The 19388-nt window shown below is 53.0% G+C and overlaps 6 protein-coding genes across 6 annotated transcripts; 2 read left to right on the plus strand and 4 right to left on the minus strand.

The window, feature by feature from the left end:
• Nucleotides 1-550: 550 nt before the first annotated feature.
• On the minus strand, nucleotides 551-1192 carry QC761_609465 (uncharacterized protein; the record flags this gene model as incomplete). The annotated part of the gene is made up of 2 exons (XM_062881362.1): nucleotides 551-885; nucleotides 919-1192. 2 exons carry the CDS (start codon nucleotides 1190-1192, stop codon nucleotides 551-553), a joined length of 609 nt encoding a protein of 202 aa, XP_062730088.1.
• A 2829-nt stretch (nucleotides 1193-4021) lies between these two features.
• Nucleotides 4022-4882, minus strand: QC761_609470 (uncharacterized protein; the record flags this gene model as incomplete). Its single annotated transcript, XM_062881363.1, has 1 exon — nucleotides 4022-4882. The coding sequence occupies one exon, from the start codon at nucleotides 4880-4882 to the stop codon at nucleotides 4022-4024; it is 861 nt and encodes a 286-aa protein (XP_062730089.1).
• A 492-nt stretch (nucleotides 4883-5374) lies between these two features.
• QC761_609480 (uncharacterized protein) lies at nucleotides 5375-8137 on the minus strand (the record flags this gene model as incomplete). Its single annotated transcript, XM_062881364.1, has 3 exons — nucleotides 7779-8137; nucleotides 7610-7693; nucleotides 5375-7554 (listed from the first exon to the last, which is right to left on the minus strand). The coding sequence occupies exons 1-3, from the start codon at nucleotides 7798-7800 to the stop codon at nucleotides 5375-5377; spliced, it is 2286 nt and encodes a 761-aa protein (XP_062730090.1). The 5' UTR covers nucleotides 7801-8137.
• Nucleotides 8138-8172: 35 nt separating this feature from the next.
• Nucleotides 8173-9168, plus strand: QC761_609490 (uncharacterized protein; the record flags this gene model as incomplete). Its single annotated transcript, XM_062881365.1, has 3 exons — nucleotides 8173-8181; nucleotides 8261-8377; nucleotides 8452-9168. 3 exons carry the CDS (start codon nucleotides 8173-8175, stop codon nucleotides 9166-9168), a joined length of 843 nt encoding a protein of 280 aa, XP_062730091.1.
• A 221-nt stretch (nucleotides 9169-9389) lies between these two features.
• Nucleotides 9390-12020, minus strand: QC761_609500 (uncharacterized protein; the record flags this gene model as incomplete). The annotated part of the gene is made up of 1 exon (XM_062881366.1): nucleotides 9390-12020. One exon carries the CDS (start codon nucleotides 12018-12020, stop codon nucleotides 9390-9392), a length of 2631 nt encoding a protein of 876 aa, XP_062730092.1.
• A 4787-nt stretch (nucleotides 12021-16807) lies between these two features.
• Nucleotides 16808-19076, plus strand: GAS5_2 (1,3-beta-glucanosyltransferase; the record flags this gene model as incomplete). Its single annotated transcript, XM_062881367.1, has 2 exons — nucleotides 16808-18349; nucleotides 18402-19076. The coding sequence occupies exons 1-2, from the start codon at nucleotides 17654-17656 to the stop codon at nucleotides 19074-19076; spliced, it is 1371 nt and encodes a 456-aa protein (XP_062730093.1). The 5' UTR covers nucleotides 16808-17653.
• Nucleotides 19077-19388: the final 312 nt, after the last annotated feature.

Genomic DNA, 19388 nt, shown 5'->3' on the forward strand with positions numbered 1-19388 from the left:
AGCCAGGCGATAACACAGGGGGGGTTGGATCGTCAATAGAGAAACGCTATATATAAAGTAACTGACTCTGGAAAGGTAAGGTAGTGAACCATGCGATGAGAAATAGTTCATAGGCCTGAAGAGATAATTATCAGAAGGCTTATTCTCCTTTTGAAAAGGCATGGGTAAAAAGTCATCATATGTGCTACTACTCTGACTTACAATAGCAACCATGCTATCCAGAATGTAAGAGTTCAACGGCAATGAAACGTGCAACAAAATGATGGACAAGATGATTGGATCCAATTCAATTCGCTAACTCAAGGTATAAAACTTGCTGAAGAGCAGTCGTGTCATCACTACAACACTATGTATAAAAGAGCAAAAGAAGATTCATCATCCTTCATCACACGTCCCTCATATCCACGGTGCCGGCACCTCTTTTCATGACATTCCTTCCATCCCTAACCCTTGACTCTGAACAGGACAAGACACCTGCCGTTGAACCCCTGAACCCCTGAACCCCTGAATCCACCTCAACAAAGCAACCACACCACCGGAGTTCAAGTCCTTAAAAGACAGCAATAACCCCCAAAACACCAGCAACACCCATCGCAACACCACCAAATCCATTCTCCTTAGCACCAGCGTTGGCAAGCACAGGCGTGAAGGTGGGGCGAATGGAAGAAGTAGCAGTAGGAGCCTCATCATCGCTCTCATCATCAGTGTCGATGCCGTCGTTGTCAGTATCGGTGTCCTCGCCCTCAGTGGTGGTAGTGGTAGCTGGGCCAGTAGTAGCAGCTATAGGGCCGGCGGCAGTAACAGCGACAGGGCCGGTGGTGGTAGCAGCACTGACATCGTCGTCATCGGTGTCAGTGTCGTGGCCGTCATTGTCAGTCTCGTCGCCGGGGACAACGCCAGGGCCGGCACCGAGATTGGCCTCGTCGTCAGTATCAGTGTCATCGCCGATCACAGCAGGAACTCCGACAGTGGGCTGTCCGGCGCTGATGTTATCGTCAGTGTCGGTGTCGTCCCCGGTGTCGGTGCCGACAACGCCAGTGGAGACATCACCGTCGGTGTCGGTGTCATCGCCATCTCTGGTGGTGAGGGTGTACCGAGCAGCGACGGGTCCACCGGGGTTGAGAGGTCCATGCGGATGAGCAAGGACGGAGACGGAGAAAAGAGCCGCGAGGAGGAAGTTGCGAGTAAGCATTTTGGCGGTTTTTTGGAGCAGTGAAGTGCGAGTGTTTTTGTAAATGGTTGATGTGAAAGTTGGGAGCTCTGAGTAGAACGAGAGTTGCGTGTTTGTGTTTGGAGCGACTGTGTCTAAGCGAGTGTGTCGATCGATGGTGAGCAAGAAGAATTGGAGCTTCAAGTTGATGGGATGCTCGTCTTAAATACGGTCTTTCTCATCCAAGATCAGCAGATATTCTCGTCTTCACTATCTCGTGAGGTCTCTGAACTGGAGCCAAGATCACGGCTATGCCTTCTGATGGCCTGGCTAAACCAAACACCCAACATCCCAGTACCCTGTTGACATGATTATCCAACTAGACTAACTACTTCGACAGCCACTCTTGGTTTGTGTCCGCCATCAACGCCTCATCACCGACCCCACCGATCATAATGAAGCATAGCATCTCAGAACATCACGACAAATACAGCTAATGGTCGCGCGACCTTAGCCTCAAGATGACAACGCAAGCAGTCAACGCAACCCCACAAGATCTGAAACAATAAATAGATCAAAAAACGCCCTGTCCCGCATCGACACGAGACTTCCAAGAGTCTTGGGAATGCAGTACAAAAATAGAGCTCAACCGAGAAGCCAGATTCTTTTCTCAGGACGGAGTATCAGTCTCACAATGACCAATCCTGTTGGGATGTTTGCACACGTGCCTTGCTCCCAGCAGGCAAAGATGTACGTATCCCGAGGAAAATAGTTCTTCAGCTCGCACTTGGCCCTCTTCACGCTCTTACGCCTTGAACCTTCCCAGCCTCGGGACCATTACGTGGCGCTGGGGATCCAAAGCTCTGGGCGGGTGGACTGGCTGGTCTCGGCAGTGGACCTGCGAGGTTTAAGTGGCGCCCGCCATCCCGTCAGATCTTCCGGTTTGGAAAGTTTGATGCAGATGTGGAATTTTGGCATTGATAGAGAAGATAATGGGTCCTGAATCTTCATAGGGGTCTGGGCGGTCTTGCACAGCCTCAATTTTTGGGGTCGACATCGATGACGACGACTGGAGACAAACAAGCACACCGACACTGGAGAAACAAAGCTTGGGATTTCTAAATATGATCTACCAAGCTTTTTTTTTTTTTTTTACAGCTTCGTTATCGTAATTGCCGGTTGATCGTTCGTGGGTGGCCAAAGGACAACGGGCAAAGCTAAGATGCCAATGCGATGGGGCTTGGCTGCTTGGTCTGGTTGTTCAGCTCAGCAGTCGAGATGGACCGTCGCCTGGATTCAGGCATATCAAGTGATTTAATGTTGCCAGTGCTCTCAGAAAATACATGACCTGGACGGGAGATAAACCTCAAGCTGAGAGAGTCTCCAAGCCGAGCAAGTCGCCCTGGTTGGGCTGTCCAAAGCAGGTACATACCTAGTTGTCAGGTCGCCAGAGGCGAGGCCCTGGTCTGATATAAAGGGCCAATTACATTCCGATTACTGTATGCCCTTTCAGTATCTTCAAGTGGCTGCCCATCCACTCAAGATTCCGTGCCAACCGTCCCCTAGGGCACTTCCGGTGGCGTGAGCAAGTGCGCACATAACAATATACTAGAGCCATCCTCCAAGTTCCAGCTCCAGACTCCTGGTGCCATCCATCCCTGGGAGGCTTGATGACATTTGGCGGGTCGGTTTTGCGATGAGCTCAATCTTTGGGTCCATATTTTTCGGTTTAATCCAGCTATCTTGCTCGAGGAACGACTCATCAGTGTCTTCATCCTCGTCGAAGTCCTCCCGATACAGCGAGAAGGAAGCATAGGGACTGCTGTATGGTTCAGGGTGTGTTGTGCGACGAAGGGCAACCCAAGAACTGTTGTCCTCGCATGGAAGCTGTTGTCTGATGCTTGAATGCCGTCCGTGTGAAATTTGGAGATTCAGGTGAATTGGTCGTGAGTAGACGAGGCGGCAATGGCATTTTAAGATGAAGTGTAGATCCAGCACCAGTAGGTACCGATGTAAATATGTTTGAAGGAAGAAATGTTCGCGAGGGGGAAGAGAAAGAAGCACTGAATACCTCAAAGTACGTATGATATGGGCCCATGGCTGGATATAGGCGTAGGTCACAGGTAAAAGATTGAATTGTCGGATGAAGAAGAAAAGAAAAGAAAGAGGAAATACACTACCCACGATATCCTCTTGTACCCATCAACCCCTCCGGACTTCCCCTACAAAGCATAAGAAATATCCACCAAAATTGTCCGAACTTTCTCGTATCCTTTCCTCGTATTCCTGTGTGGATGGCGTCTTTGATTAATGTTGGATGCCTATTCCAGTTCTAATGCACGCCAAATAGGGACTTTCCTTCTTTTCCTGCCCTTTGAAAACTCCACTTGCACCACACACACTGTCAGTCCATTGTAGCATGGCTGAACACAGTATCTGTTCCATGATACGAGCCGACTGAGATAGCCATGGTAGCGCAGCCGTCTTCTGAGACTAAGATGGCATTCTCCAAATGAAAGCGAAGGCTTTTCAACACCGCAAAAGGATCAACTATCAACTGCAAAGTATTTTGAAGACTTGCTGGTCAACTGCGCTTGTTTGATACGGGACCCATCAGTAGCAGGAAGAAGGGGTAGCTCGCTGGAACTGAACATGTCACAAATAGTTGCTTTATAGACTACATTTCAGCTTTAAGAGCCTCGACGTCACTTGACCATCATTCTCACCCTCCAACTCTATCTCACGCCCACTATACCCGCTAATCCGTTCATGCTGCTGCTATCTTCAGACTGCCAAAGCCACAACCGTGTCCGGACAAGTGAGTTTCCCAAGATCGTAATTCCGCGTGACTCTCTCAAACAGCGACCCGACCTACAACTTGCTATCCACCCACCTCGGCTTCCTCTTCTCAACAAAACTCCTCACCCCCTCCTTCATATTCTCCCCAGCATCAATCCTCCCATAAATCCCCCGTTCCACAATCTCCGTCGCCATCTCCGGCCCGACCCCCTCCCACCCCATCCTCAACCCCTCCCTCGTAGCAATAACAGCATCAGGACTATTCCCCGCAAGCTCCTCCGCAACCTTAACCGCCTCCTCAACAACCCTCCCCTCCCCAACAACAAAATTCACCAACCCCCACCCCTTCATCTCCTCGGCCGTATAATTCACCCTCCCCAAAAGCGCCATCTCCCCCGCCCTCTGCCTCCCCACAGTCCTCATCAGCCTAGGCAACGCCCCAGCAAGCGCAATAACTCCCTTGCCCACCTCCGGCAGCCCAAACCTCGCCTTCGCCCCATCAGCAACAACCATATCACAATTAATCACCATCTCCATCCCCCCTCCAAAACAAAGCCCATTCACCGCCGCAATAATAGGTTTCTTCCCCCCAGACCTGTTCGACAACCCCCCAAAACCAGCCGTAGTCATCTTCCGTGCCTCCACATGCTGATCGTGACCGCTCCCCCCCGGTGCATGAGACGAATCCCATTCTTTGAGATCGGCACCGGCGCAAAACGCCCTGCCCGTACCGGTCAAGATGGCGCAGCGCAGCCAGGGTTGGGCGTCGTACCAGTTCCACAGGTGGGCCATGGCGATGTGCTGGGGGATGGGGATCGAGTTTAGGGCTTTGGGGCGGTTGAGCGTCACCAGCAAGACATGGGGCGCGGGAAAGGAGATGTCGGTGTGGGGGACGTCGGGAGGGGGGTTGGTGATTTCTTTGGGGAGCGTCATCGTGGCGTTGTTCGTGATGGTGATGATAACAACGGTAAAGGAAAAGGTAGGTAAGTTTGACGGTTGACAACAGTTGTACCTACATTGAACTAAAAAGATGACTATGCTCTGATATAAGTCAACCACCCCTCACTAACCCTGGTCGGCAACGGCGTCATTCTGTTGGGGTTGGCCGTGGAGGACGCGGTCCCGCGGCGCGGATTGGGTGGCAACGGCATCCGTGCCGAGGCTCACTCGGGTCTCCAACTCCGGCAGGCAAGCAATGCTTATTCTCGACTCCAACTCCAAATATCAACGTGTCCGTAGAAGAAAACCAACAACATATTACAAGTTTCCTACGCTTGTGAATCTAACCAGCAAACTCCATCACCCTGAAAATCGTGACCCCAGCTACAGCTGCTCCAGTGTGCTTTTCGGTAATAAATGTACAGCAATGAATAAATCCCACCCGTTTGTCCCAACATCCAAACATCCCAACAATGTTACGCCAGATCAGGCAGGCAACCCGCGCTTCTCGCTCTCTGTAAAGAAGATAACCATGCGCCAAAGCTTCTTCACAAGATCTTCCGCGTCTTCATCCAGAGCCTCGCCGAGGGTCTCAACCAGCTCGGCTGGCTTCTGATGTTTGCGCAAGTGCTCCTCCACCACGTCCACCAGGAACTGCTCTTGCACACCCAGAAACTCAACAACCTTCTTCTCAACAAAAGGCCTCAGCTTATCACGGATGATGCCTTCCTCCAAGTAGTCCCACTTGACATCCCAGGCCCACAAGCCTTCCTTGTCGACGGGAATTTCTTGAGCGAGCGCGCGGACAGCATTCGCAATGTCCTCCTCTGTCATGGCCTTGGTGTCGGTGATGGGTTCAAACTTGATGGGTATAAGGGTGCGCTTCGTAGTCTTGTCTTGCTCGTCATCGTCCAACAAGCCCTCCACCTCGGCAACAGTGCGCCGTGTAGTGGCAGCGCGCTGGGCAACCTTTTGAGCAGCAGCACCGAAAGAAATGGTAACTTTCTGCGGTGCTGCAGGGGCGGCCGCAGGGGCAGCAGGGCGATGGGCAGTCATCACCTCAGCTTGGCGCTCGAGGAAGGAGTCAGCCATATCCCTGGCATGCTCCATATCGGCCTCAGCCTTGCGCAGCTCTTCCTGTTCCTGTCTTCGGTCCATCTCGTCGCGTGCCGCCTCCTGATTGCGGAACGCGGTCCGATCTCGGATCCATTGACTGTGATCGCGGTAGTAGAGGTGGACCTTGCGCGATGCTTCCCTCTCGTCATCCCAGTTTTTCTCCTTATCCAACTGATCCTCTTTCCTCCTAGCAAAACCTTCTGTCTCAACCCTCTCACGCTCACGTTCTCTCTCCAAGGCAGCGGCGCGTTGTCGCTCACGATTAACCCACTTCCGCTCCGCCTCCAAGTAAGCTTTATCCTCCTCTGCGCGCTGCTTGGAAAGCTCGCGCTCGTAGAGCTCTTCGTCGTCGGCATCTGTATCGTCGTCATCTCGAATTTGCGGCCCGTGACCATTAGTGGTGCCTCCGTTCACAAAGTCAATGCCCCGGTTTTGCCCCCTAGGACCTGACGGCGCATTGGGAACACCACGTGGGCCAAGAGGAATGTTGTTGGAGTTGGCACCTGGCGGAGGAGAGTCAAGTCGAGATTTCCTCGGCGCGCCATTACGTTGCCTCTCTTGCTCCTCAAACTCTTCTTCTCTTCGAAGCCGTTCCAGATCGCGACGATTGCTCCGATCTCGGAAGGCAGCGATTTCGGCGGCAACTGTAGCGCGCATTTCAGCAGGAATATCGGCGAGGTCATCCTCGGGCGCAATAGGGATATTGATCACTTCAATATTGTCGCCAATCCCATTCATGCCATTGCCCATGGCGGTATCTCCTTCAGCATCCCTGCCACCGCCAGCTCTGGGGTAGAACAGGTTCCGAATGAAATGTTTGAGAGATTGCCGAGCCTCGTACAACCTCGCGTCGTAGTTGGAGTCATCAGGGAGTGCTTCCTTCCAAGACTCAATGTACCTTTCGGTACTGGAGTCTACCACAACCTGCAACTTGACTTTCTCAATGTCCTCGAATTTGTCGTCTTCGTCGGCGGGAGGGTTCTCGATCGGCGCTTGTTTCTTCACGGGTACCTCGACGTCTTTGAGTAACTCGACTGCGAGGGCAAGTGATTCAGGGTCTTCGTACTGAGCAAAACCAAACAAGTCCCCCTTGTGCTCTGACAGATGGGACTGAGCCGAGCCCCATCTTTGCACCCTGCCAACTGCGTTCAACAGCTTTTGAATTCCCTCTTCGCCACCCACGCCACTCGGAATCTTGTGCACGAATATTGTTCGCAGTCGCTCCTCGGGGGTGGGTGGTACTAGTGACTGTATATTCTCTCTCATCTGCGCCCGGGACTGGTCGTGCCTGTCTGAACCAAGACCAGGTCTGGCTGATGTGGGGGTATGAGAATCTCTTCGATCGGTCAGAGAGGCGCCAGGCTTGAGAGGCGGGACGGTGGAGCCGAGGCGAATCACCGGAGCGTTGAAGTTGATGTTGGGAAGATTGGGCGGTGGTTGAAAGGATGCAGGCAGGCCGCTTGGTCGATTAGCTTGAGCAGGGAGACTAGACTGCTGGACACCCGGGGGTGGTGCCATTCCAGGGGCAGAGGACATGCCTGGAGGGGGCCCTGGAGTAGATCGGTTAGCAACAGCGGAACATGAGGCTGAGGGACGACAGCATACCTAGACCGGGAGGTGGTGCCATTCCAGGAGCATGAGTAGCGCCCGGGAAGGCAGCATAGCTGGGAGGAGCGCCATAAGGCGGGGCTATAGAGTAAGAAGTGTCAGCATCAGCTACCAAGAACGAGGCTGCGATGAAAGTTGAGGATCGCGGCGAGCAAGGCTGGCCCACCTCCATAAGGATTGTATGCCATCGCCGAGACGTGGCAGCGGGGTTGATATGAATGAAGCTGTGGTCTCGAGAGGTGTTCCTTGGATAATATTCTGGCTTGGCGCGACAATCGTGGGGTATTGTGATGGGAGCGTGGTGAATGATGCAGAGGTCAAATTTGTTGTCTTGACAGCGACTGGCAAAAGTTCAACTCCAACGACCGACACAGCTAAGTGCACGGTCCGTCGCCATGGCGGTACTTGGTACTTCTGGCCCACCTTTGCAGTGTCTCAGCCACGTGACTTGGCAGTGAATGAAGTCAAGTATACCTCAATGGTTGCTCCAAAACTCCATTATCAAGAATATAAACGTCCTTCTGGATAGCTATCAAGATCCGAAAGCCAGTCAGGGAAGCATGTTTGAGGTGTGCTGCCTCTAGTAGGCTCTGACATGCAAAGTGTGAGAAGCACCAGCCACACATCATACAATGACACCAGCCACAGCTACCAACCAATTCGGAGATAGCCGTGCCGAGCGCGCGACTTCAAGAAAATAATTCGAAACCTTTGCCAGTCCTGAGCACCTCAACGGCAGCGCCACGGATATCCGTGATCAATTGCGTACGGTCTCTCTCTGTTGGATCCCTGCTTCGTCTGCCATAGATACTGACATTCCCTCCCTCAGAATCATGGAGTTCCGCCCACTCGCCCAGATCTGCCGCACGGCAACATCATCAACCAAACCATCACCCCTCCTCCTCAACCTCACCCAAACCTCCCACTTCTCCACCGCCCGAGTGCTCCGTCAAGAAGCCACCGCTGCCACCCCTTCACCAACCACCATCACCACCACCACCACTACCTCCCGCCCCAAACAAAAAATCCTCGGCCTCGCCTCGAAACACAACCGCACCCCCGCCCCTAGACCACCCCCCCTCAAAGTCGACCCCTTGTTCGGTCCCTCCTCTTCCTCCTCCACCGGCTCCCTCTCCACCTCCCGCTCCAGCCTCTTTAACCGCACCGTCGGCAAAAAGGAAACCCAAGTCTTCTCCGCCATCATCAACCGCGACGCCAAAGAGTCCCTCAGCAAAGAATCCAGCGGCACCCTCTCCAACCTGACCACCGCCTTGTTCATGACAAACGCCGGCCTCCAAACCCCCGACATTCGTCTCCGCCCTACCAGCGGCCGTACCGTCCCCGTCAAGAGCAACGATCCCGCCAGAGCGTTCAAGGTGCTCAACGCGCTGTGCAGACACAATAACTTGTCAAACACGGTCAGGGAGCAGAGGTTCCATGAGCGGCCGGCGCTCAAGAGGAAGAGGAAGCTGAGGGAGAGGTGGAGGGCGAGGTTCAAGGATGGGTTTGTGGCGGTTATCGACCGGACGATGGAGTTGAGGAAGCAGGGGTGGTAAGGGCAGGACTGAAGGAAAGGGTGGGTAGGGAGGGGTGTAGATCTTGTAACAACAATAATCACGAGAGGTCACAAAAATAGACTGTGTTTGGTATTTTTCTTTCTGGTATTATGTATCATCTGCCTTGGCCTTTCGCTGCCCATCTTGGGAGGTGTATACAAACTGCAAGATATGCAAACTGCAAACCTCAAAAAAAAACAACATCCATCCCATCGCTATACCTAAAAATCACTCACAGCCCAATTTCTTCCCCTCATTACCGGCGTGCCCACCGGACTCGTCGCAATCTTCGGTCTGCTCATAAATACCGCCTCATAATCATCCTCCTTCCCCTCATTAATCAACTCCTCGGCAATCAACAGCGTGGTGTTTCCCTCATCCTGATAACTATTCTCTCCTTCCTCTTCCAACGAAGAAAAATATGCACTCCTCGGTCTTCCTCCCTGATTCTGGGGAGTGGCGGGCGCCGCTTTGGCCTGCCGGAGGGATCTCCTCCGCTCAATCTGAGCCTTTTGCTTGACGGCTTCAAAGTTGGCCATGGAGCGGCGGGTGCGGGAAACGAGGTCCTCGTAGCCGTTTGTGCCTGTCGGTGGGGAGGGAGGGGTGATAGAAGGAGGTTGGGGTTGCTTTTGCGGTTCGGGGGCCGGGGAGTCGAGGAGCAGGTCGTCGTCTTCGGCGGAAACACGCAGGTTGGCGTGGGAGGTGCGCCGGGCCATGGAGAGGCGGGTTCGTTCAGCTAGGGAGAGGGTGTGCCTGCTTCGCTTGATCGGGGAGGGGGAGGCGTTGCTGACGGAGGCGAGGATTTGGTCGGCCATTTCCTGGGTTGGAGATGGCAACTCTTCTGGCGAGGAGGCAAGTTCGGGGGAGAGTTGTGGCGCAGGTAAAACGGTATTCCGTGTTGGGGTTAGGACCGGCTTGGGTGGTGAACTGAGACGCCTTCGTGGGCTCTGAGTGGGTGTGGGTGTCTGGGTAGGTTCCCGTCTTCTTGGTGATGGTGTATTCGATTTGATGGTGGCTGACCGGCGGAGAGCGTGACGGGAGGGTGTTGTTGGGATTTCATTCACGTCAATTTCATCGTGGTAAAACGACTGTGCCTTTCGAAGAACCGGCTCAAACACCGGCTCGAGCTTGATCGGGTCCCGGCGCGGAGGTGATGGGCGGACCGCGATTGGCGTTGGCTCATGGTCGCTAATGTCTGAGATCTCTTCGCTCTCGGACTCGACAACGCCGTCCAAATCTAATGGCGGGACTGCCGTGGGCGCTTGTTGGAAGAAGGATGGAATGTGGGGCGCGCTGGGAGTAATGCCATCCAACTCGGCCTTGAGATTCGAAATCAACTTCTCGTACTCGTGATCGAAATCGCTCGCCCTGCTTAAGGCCAGCTTCTTTGTGCTTGCCCGCCCGATATGGAGGGTCTCGTGTCCTCGAAATCCAAGATCAATACCCCTTGGTCGTTCCTGTGCTCCAGCCTGTCGTGTGGTAGACCCTGATGCGGTGTTCCCAAACATCCTCTGGCGGAAGCCCTGCCACCTTTCCAGCCTCTCCCTCTGGCTTCTAACACGGTCATCGAGCTGTTCCAGCAACCCAGGCTCTTTTTCGTCCAGCTCAGCCAACCGATCAGATTGAACCCTCCTCCAAACCCTGTCAAAGGGCGCTGACAAGACTCCATCTCTCTGGGCCTGGCTGTCCCCATGCAGGAGCGTCTCCATCCAGCGCTCGCTTCCGGTCCAGTTGTTCCTAACAGTCTTCCATACATCTCGTCTGGTCTGTTCAGGCACTCCTTCCTCGTCGTCGCCGTCTTGGTCTTGCTGTTGCCTCCGCCTGCGTGCAATGCCTCGTTCTTTGTCTGCCAATAATTCGGCAAAGCTGTTGAATCTCTTTCTCAATGCATTCTTTTCATCCAATATTCTTTGCAAAGAGACCCTATGCGCCAGGACCAACACCGTCAGCTCTGTCTTGTCCCCAGAATAGCCCATATTCTCTAGCGCCAGTGCTTGGGCCAGTGGTGGACTCATTGGGTCGCGCGAGTTGAGCTGCCTCTCCGCGACGACTTTCTTCAAGACGACCGACGAGAATACCGCCAAGACCTCTTCCAGCCTCTCGCCCTTGCACTCGTCCAGCATCGTCTTGCGCACCACGGCATCTCTTCCCAGGACCCCATTCTTCTTGGCTTGTTCCAATTGTCTCAGCAAGGCGGCGCGCAGGTTCAGCGACTGAACCTGGTCGTTCGGAGGGAAGAATGGAAGCAATTTGTTTCTTGTTTCGTCCCTGTCGTAGAGAGCGAAGAGGTGGTAGAGGGCCCATTCGACGCATTGGATGCGCTTCTTCTGTCCGCCGGCATCTTTGGCGTTGAATGTCGAGGGAGAGATACCGGGCCAGTCAGGCGAAAGGTCTAGGTCGAGGAGGCGGAGGTTCGTCAGAAACAGCGAGACGTTGGAGATGGAGGTCGGTGAAGCGACAACGGGCAACGAGGCTGATGGGTGCTGGGGCGGCGGGGCAGCTGGGGCAGTCCCACGGATTGAGTTCAAGGTCGTCGAGGGAGGCGGTTTGCTAAGATGAGAGGGCGCACGAGTCGAGCGAGTGTAGGTGGCAATGGATGTGGTCGAAGTAAGGTTCGCCATGGCTGGAGCATCTTCTTCTCTAACACCAACTTTGCAAGATTCCGGGTTCGCTGATGACTGGGCTAGTCCAGTCAGTGAATTGGGGACTGCGGAACCAGTCGCAAACAGAGGAAAACGAGTGACGGTTCCAGAGCTTCGTCTGGGAAAGAGAGACAGGGCAAACTTCAGGCGGTCAAGAGGCAGAACAGCTGGCAATTGCACACACACAATGGACACACGTGGACGGCGCATTCGGCAACACCAAAGCTCCCTCGATCATGCACGTAGCGGGTGGTAAACAATCCAAGTGGGGCCGCTCGAGTCGCATGCGCTAGCCAACAGCACTGCCAGCGATTGGCCCCGTTGCCAGGGACATTCAGGGTTAGGGTACATGATCAGTCATGCTTCCAACTTGCTCTGTCTCAGCATGCATCAACATTCACAGGGCCCAAGTTGGCCATTTGTTCGGCCAGATATTTGAACCTACTTGAGTTCCCCCTACCTGAGACACCAAGGTACCCATCATGTCGCCAACAAACTTGAGCTAAAATTTCGAGTGGGGTTCCCTGGATTCAACGCCTCCCCATCACCAAGAGGACGATGGACCAACAAAGTCATTTACGAATAACAGGGGATGAGGCCTGCTTAATAATACCTAACGCAATGTCTTATTGTACTTGGTGGTTTCTGTAAACCCCTCAGGGTTCTTTCCTGGCCCTCTTGCGTCATCGTCCTCCCCCTTGCCATTGATACCTGAGGACCAAGGCGTTGGACGCTGAATAGGGGCCTTTTGTTTATTGTCCTGGATCCATCCACCCGGTAGCAGCGGCTCTGTGACACTGAGCTGAAGAGACAACTCAGCCACATTGGCATGAGTGAGGAGGAAGTTGCTCATTTCGTCCCCGAAACTGTCGTGCCAGCCAAAGTTGACCGAAGCATGAGCAATGCCAGTCGTCACACTGACGACTACCAGCCCAACGCACTATCCGACGAGGACTTATTGGAAATTGTGCAGGTGGATATCACCAATGATCTCTTGAGCACTCAGCCTTTCTCGGGCTTAAATTACCTTGCAGTACATGCATCATGCCATTTGTTGTTTAGGGAAATCTACACGACACTCAACGAAAGGCGGAACAAAACATGGATGGCGGTCAAGAGTTCTTGGAGGCCAGGTAGCGAGAGACTCGCATTGTCGCTGGCTTTCAGGGTGTTGAAGATGGGGGATCGGGATGAAGAGTGTCTACAAATCATAGCTGAGGCATTCGACCCTTGTCGCAACAGGGCCAGTCCTAGAGCGCATATTTACTGGGATCGTCTCCTTCTTGCTGATGAGGAGGGTGAGCCGAAGAAAGGCCAATTGAATGCCGATGGAGATGGCTTGATTGATAATGGCGCCTGTTGTGTCATGTAATATGGATCGACATTGCATCAAGAGGTAAAGGGGAAATAATAGGCAAGGATTCACCCTAAACCCCTTCATGATCCCATAGACCTTCCACCAAATCTCTTTAATCCTCACAACACCCCTTTCTTTAACGACAACTCCATAAAAGCAACTCGTGTCATCCGCTTGTCAACCTCAATCTTCCCAAGCAACATACCCCGATTAATCACCCCCCTAACTAAACAGCCCCCATAAAAACAAATAAACCCGAAATCAGGCTCGGGCAAGGAAGTAAACTGCCCCAAAAAAGAACATAAGCCACATACCGAAAGTCAGTCTCATCAATCGGCACCGGGCACAATGATATATTCTTGCATCCTCTACCAAAAGACACATTTTATGGTAAAGTCAATGTTATAAACCAACAAAATCCTTGTCTTTTGTAAGCTAACAAGGTGGGTATAGATGATGCAAGACAAAAGCCAAACAAAACATAACCCCCTTTTACCCCTGACAGGCTGGGTGTAGGTCCCACTTTCCCTGACCATCACCTTAACTTACATGTAAGGTACAATAATTTCCTCCCGATACTACAACATTTTTCCAACCGAGTTCCCTTGCACCGTTACCATTTATTTCAATCAACATTGGGCTTTTCAGGGTTCTAAAGATTGGTCCTTTGTGGGGAGATAAACCCCTTGCCTTGGCCCGTGGCCAAGGACGTCTTTCTGGTTCGACACTCTGTCCTCCTAGGAATTATTCGTCCAAGAAATTTCCTCAGAGAGGAGGGAGAGGCTCCAGAAGGCTCCATGGCATAGGGTTGTTCAACCATCCGCCAGTGTCGGCCCATGACCAACTCGTAAAATGACTCGAATGGTGCCAGTCTCGTGATGAAGTCTGCCTCTTCATTTGATGTAGCAACCGATGATCGTTCGTTCACCGGGGTCGGCTCATCCATCGAGTCATGGCTCATTCACGCGGTTTGCTTATTGAGGAGGGTCGTGACTGGTACTTCCTCGGGCAATGTTTGCTCGGCCAGTGTTGTGGACGGCAATTTATGATATGCCCACAGTCTTGCAGCTGGTTCGGCGCTGGCGTTGTTGTTCCAGTAATCATTGTTCCATTGGTTACCGTCATCATAACTTGGCGCAGGATCATGGAGAGGCCACATCGCGGCGCTCACTCTATCCACCCCATGCCAGAACCGGTTCCGCCAACTCTATACCCCCCCTCTTTTTCCCACTCCTAGCTTGGATTCCTCTGACCAAAAGAGCAAGGGTCTCACCCAAAGCCACACACAGCCCCGTCCCTCATCTCGTCAAGTCCATCCCAGATCTGTGTACCCCGGTGGAAGAAGCTCCAGATAGCCTCAGCCTGGCAGCGATAACTCCCAAATCTCACCACCATTTTCCTAATCGGCAACTTTCTCCGTGGTTGAAGCACCCCCCCCCCCAAATGAACCCCCAAGGCTGACTTTTCTCCCAAGCCTCCACCTACCCAGCTCCTACACCGGCGGCTAAACAACCGTGCCAGCGATCTACTATTGACTTTTCGGACCGTCCCCAATAAACACCAAAACCCTGCCATGTCTCAGTTCGCCAGTTGTAGCTCCGTCAAAAACATCCGTAGGAATCTCATGAACCGGATTCCGATTCCTGGTGACCATAATCCGCCCATCTCCAACCAACGCCCGGGGCCCGTCGAGCAACACCTGCATTCTAGTGTCCTGATTCACAAGCGCACTCCCGCTTGCTGGCGAGATCCTGCATCAGTGATTGAAGAAGCGGCTTGCGCTTTTCCGGTCGAAAAAGGTTAGTTCCGCCGCCGAGGTGCTGTGGCCGTATCAGGGCGCGGGAGCGGGAGCGGGAGCGGGAGCGAGCGAAGGCGCGTGCGCTGGTGTTGTCGAGCCAGAACGACATGGTGAGTTCGATTCTTGATTTGCATTGTCTTTGTTCGCAAGCAGTTATCAAGGGTGATGATGGCGTCTTATCCTCTTGACAGACCCCTGGGTTCCAATCTCAATTCGAATGTCAGCTCCACTGAGCCACATGATCAAAATGTACTCGACGATGTTTCCCAGCGCGAAGAGTGTGGAATATTGGAGAGGAGGGATAAACCAGCTGTCTTTACTTGAGAAAAAATTCCAAGAAGTTGAAGAAGGGGTAGCGAAGTATACACCACCGAGCTCAGCCGTAACCAAGTTACCAAAACCAATAGCATGTTGGTGGGACTGCGGCAGCAGTGTAGTCGAGCGTGCCTGAGGTACTTTTATGCCGACATTGGATGTGTTGACGGCGATGCCTGCCTCGGCGGAAGTCAAAGAATGAAAGAGGGGTGTTTGAGCTCGACAGGCACACAACCTTAACGACAACAATCAAGTGAATTGGAAGGGCAAAAGAAGTGGATACTTGTCTCCCGGGCTAGAGCAGGCGAATGCTATAGGCATCCTACTCTTTTCTAGATATCGAATAGGAAGAGTCACCATGAAAGCTTGAAAGCCTGTTTACTTAAATATGCAACTTCGTAAGGTAAGCATCTGCAATAGCAAACATCTCTCATAGTAGTAGTCATGAGGCTTCGCCCTTTGAAGCCTGACTAGCCAAAGATGATAGCCGGCTGCAACACACATAGTTCTTGTCGATGCCTTTGCCACCAGAAACAGCGAATTCCGAGCCCATTCTACCGCTACACCTTTCATCAAGATTCAAGGTAACATGAGAACTTTTTGCGTCGAAAGCTCTCACCTCTACCGAAAGTTACAGGCTGCTTTTTCCACACGTCTTCTACCAAAAATGGGTGCCACGTCATATTGCAGGGACAGCAGCTCAACACGCCAGTCATTTAAGTTCTGGATGACCCGGTGAGATGATCATCGAAAATAGCATATTTCTTGACCAAGCTCATCAACGGGAGAATTACACCTTCGAGCGGTGGTTGAGGACTCTAACGAGGACAAACTGTGATCAGACCAAATCGATGAGGAAGGCACTGGAGGACAAAAGACCCCATTCAAAGCCATCATACTGTCAGAAGATTCGAGCTAGCATCATAAGTTAAAAGTATGTGGCTTGCCAGCTTGCTGATATTCATATCTTGTCTTGTCTCACTGTCCCGATGGTCAACCAGGATGCGTCAAGGATCACAAAGCCGCCCCCCGTTACTTGGCATGTTCCAGCCAGCCAGATGTCAGAAAAGCCGGCGGCAGATGGTGAGCTGCAAAAACCCACCGTGAAGCATCGGGAGACGGTTTCAAAACCAAACGGATCTGGGTACTGATCAGCAACGGTTGCGCAAGCCGGAAGCCAAGCATTCCTTGAATCAACACGGACCAGCCATGACATCTGTGCCAGAGGCGGGGGAGACCGCAGGACGTTGTGGAATGGGCCGCCGGTTTCGAGCGCCGTCTTCCACAGCAAGCGCCGCCGAGCTGTCATCAACAAGTCGGTTTCGAAAAGTCTTTCCTCTGCTTCGGGAAGGCTGTCAGAAGCTTGTGTGTTGCAGCGAGACGCCGTTGGTTCCAAACGCCGCTCGTCCGTTGCGGTGGACTTTTAGCAGCTTGGCATATCACGTGAGAGGTTCCGCATTGGTGGAGATGTGTCGTGTTTGTGGAGACTGATGGCTGGTGCACTGTTTTTGTTATTTCGGGTACGAAGCCAACCCGGCCAATCTCACCGCAACATGCCGGCCGCTAATCCACTCCTGTCAGCTGTTGGAGGGCAATAATTCGATCCAAATTTCGTGTTCTTGTCGTTTGTTCTTGGAGAATATGAAGATATCGGAGGTCCAAGATATCGATGGGTTCTCGATGGTGATGCAATGCCAACCGGAATCAGGAGTTTCCAACCGCAACAGAAACTTGGAATAGCGCCCAGCTCGGGGAAGCTAGGACCAGTGGACTGACCACTCAATTGGATCGACTTTGGGACCTGCAGCAATCGCTGGTCCAATCCGGCATTGGCAGCCAAATGGCAGATCCGCGCGATATCCGGTTTCCAATGATGGCAGCGTGCTAGGGTGTAAGTGCCTAAAGAAGACACGGACAACTGGGCCAGACCGTCTGCTGCCAACCTCTGCCAACCTCTACCAACGACCATTGGCGCTTGGCGGTCTAATTAACGAGCGACAGACCACCCTTGGCCCACGCAATGCAGCTCTTGGATCGAGTCTTGGCCTGAGTCTTGGGGTGGCTATGCACCCCCTTTATCGAGGTTTCGGGATTCCGGGGGTGTGCCTGTTTTAATCTCCCTCTCTCCTGAAAATCCGCTTCCATCCCTCTCTTTTTGATCCGAAAAAAACATTCCAACAAACCTCTTCCTTCTCAGTCAATCGCTCATCGACTGCTTCTTCACCCCCAGGCCATTCCGCTCGTTTTGGTGGCCTTTTTCAACCACGCTATACATTTAATTTTTTATCCAAATAGACGCCCCTGAACCCGACTGTTTTCCATACAAACCACGATAGGATCCTGATATCGAATTCACCACCACATCACGCCACAATGAAGACCACGACTGTTTTGTCCGCGCTCGCGGCTGCCGCTGCTGTGAACGCTACCCCAACTGCCACTCTCCCCCTCAAGGCCCGCCAGACGGAGCTTGAGCCCATCACTGCCACCGGCAACGCCTTCTACAAGGGCAAGGAGAGATTCTTCGTCCGCGGTATCGACTACCAGCCAGGTGGTGCTGCCGCCAATGTCGACCCTCTGGCCGATCCCAAGGTCTGCAAGCCCGACATCGAGAAGTTCAAGAAGCTCGGCATCAACACCATCCGTGTGTACTCGACCGACAACTCCAAGGACCACGATGAGTGCATGGAGGAGCTCGCCAAGGCCGGCATCTACGTCGTCCTTGATGCCAACAACCCCCTGTACTCTATCAACCGTGACGACCCTCACACCTCGTACAACGCCATCTACCTCCAGAGCGTCTTCGCCACCATTGATGCCTTTGCCAAGTACACCAACACCATGGCTTTCTTCTCTGGCAACGAGGTCATCCACGACCACGCCAACACCACCCTCACTGCCCGCTACGTCAAGGCCACCGACCGTGACATGCGCCGCTACATCAAGGCTCGCAAGTACCGCAAGATCCTGGTCGGATACTCTGCCGCCGATGTAACCGAGAACCGTCTCCAGACTGCTGACTACTTCAACTGCGGTACCGATGAGGAGCGCAGCGACTTCTTCGCCTTCGTGAGTTGACCGATTTGACCGGGCCCGAGGCCGTCACACTAACATGATGCAGAACGATTACTCTTGGTGCACTAGCAACTTCGTCGAGTCCGGCTGGGATCAGAAGGTCAAGAACTTCACCGGCTATGGTCTTCCCATCTTCCTGTCCGAGTACGGCTGCAACCACAACGTCCGTGACTTTGGAGAGCTCGAGTCCCTCATGCACCCCAACATGACCAGCGTCTACTCCGGTGGTCTCATGTACGAGTACTCCCAGGAGCCCAACGAGTATGGTATCGTCAAGATTGAGGGTGGCGACGAGGGCAACGGTTTCGACCAGACTGGCAAGCGCACTGAGTTGCAGCCCGAGTTCAACAACCTGGTCAAGGCCATGAAGGCTTTCCCCGCCCCCAAGGGTCTTGCCGGCGCCAGCACCGAGAACAAGGCTTCCAAGTGCCCTGAGAACAACGACCACTGGATCGTCAGCACCGTCCTTCCCGAGATTCCCGAGGAGGCCCTTCAGTACTTCGAGAACGGTGCTGGCAAGGGCCCCGGCCTTAACGGCAAGGGCTCCCAGTGGGCTGGCCACGTCGCTTCCAAGAGCCCCGAGTTCCCCGATGGAGATGCCCAGGGCAGCACTGGCGGCTCTGGCTCCGATGACAACGAGAACGCTGCTCCCCGCGGCGCTGCCTCGATCCTCTTTGTCTCCGGCCTCGTTGCTCTCGTCGCCGGTGTCATTTCCCTGTAAATAACGCCATGTTTTGGGTGTTGCTTTGTTTTTTTGTTTTTGGACATAGGATACAGTTGAAGCGCTTGTGCTCTTTTTGGATAAAAAATGGGATGTTTTTTTGACAAGGTTTTTTTCTCTGGGTTCTTACATGAGCGCATTATGAACAGGTAATACCCGGGACATTTTGGTATCTGTTTCAGAGGCGGGTTTTTCGGCTGTACATGTTTGATAAAATACATGAATGTGATTTAATGCTAATCGTACCTACATTACGCTTCTCGCTCGTGCCTACTCCTGTTGTCGAAACTTGCTTCTCATTGCAGCAATCTG

Source organism: Podospora bellae-mahoneyi, chromosome 6, assembly GCF_035222275.1.
Source record: "Podospora bellae-mahoneyi strain CBS 112042 chromosome 6, whole genome shotgun sequence".
Lineage (NCBI taxonomy): Eukaryota > Fungi > Ascomycota > Sordariomycetes > Sordariales > Podosporaceae > Podospora > Podospora bellae-mahoneyi.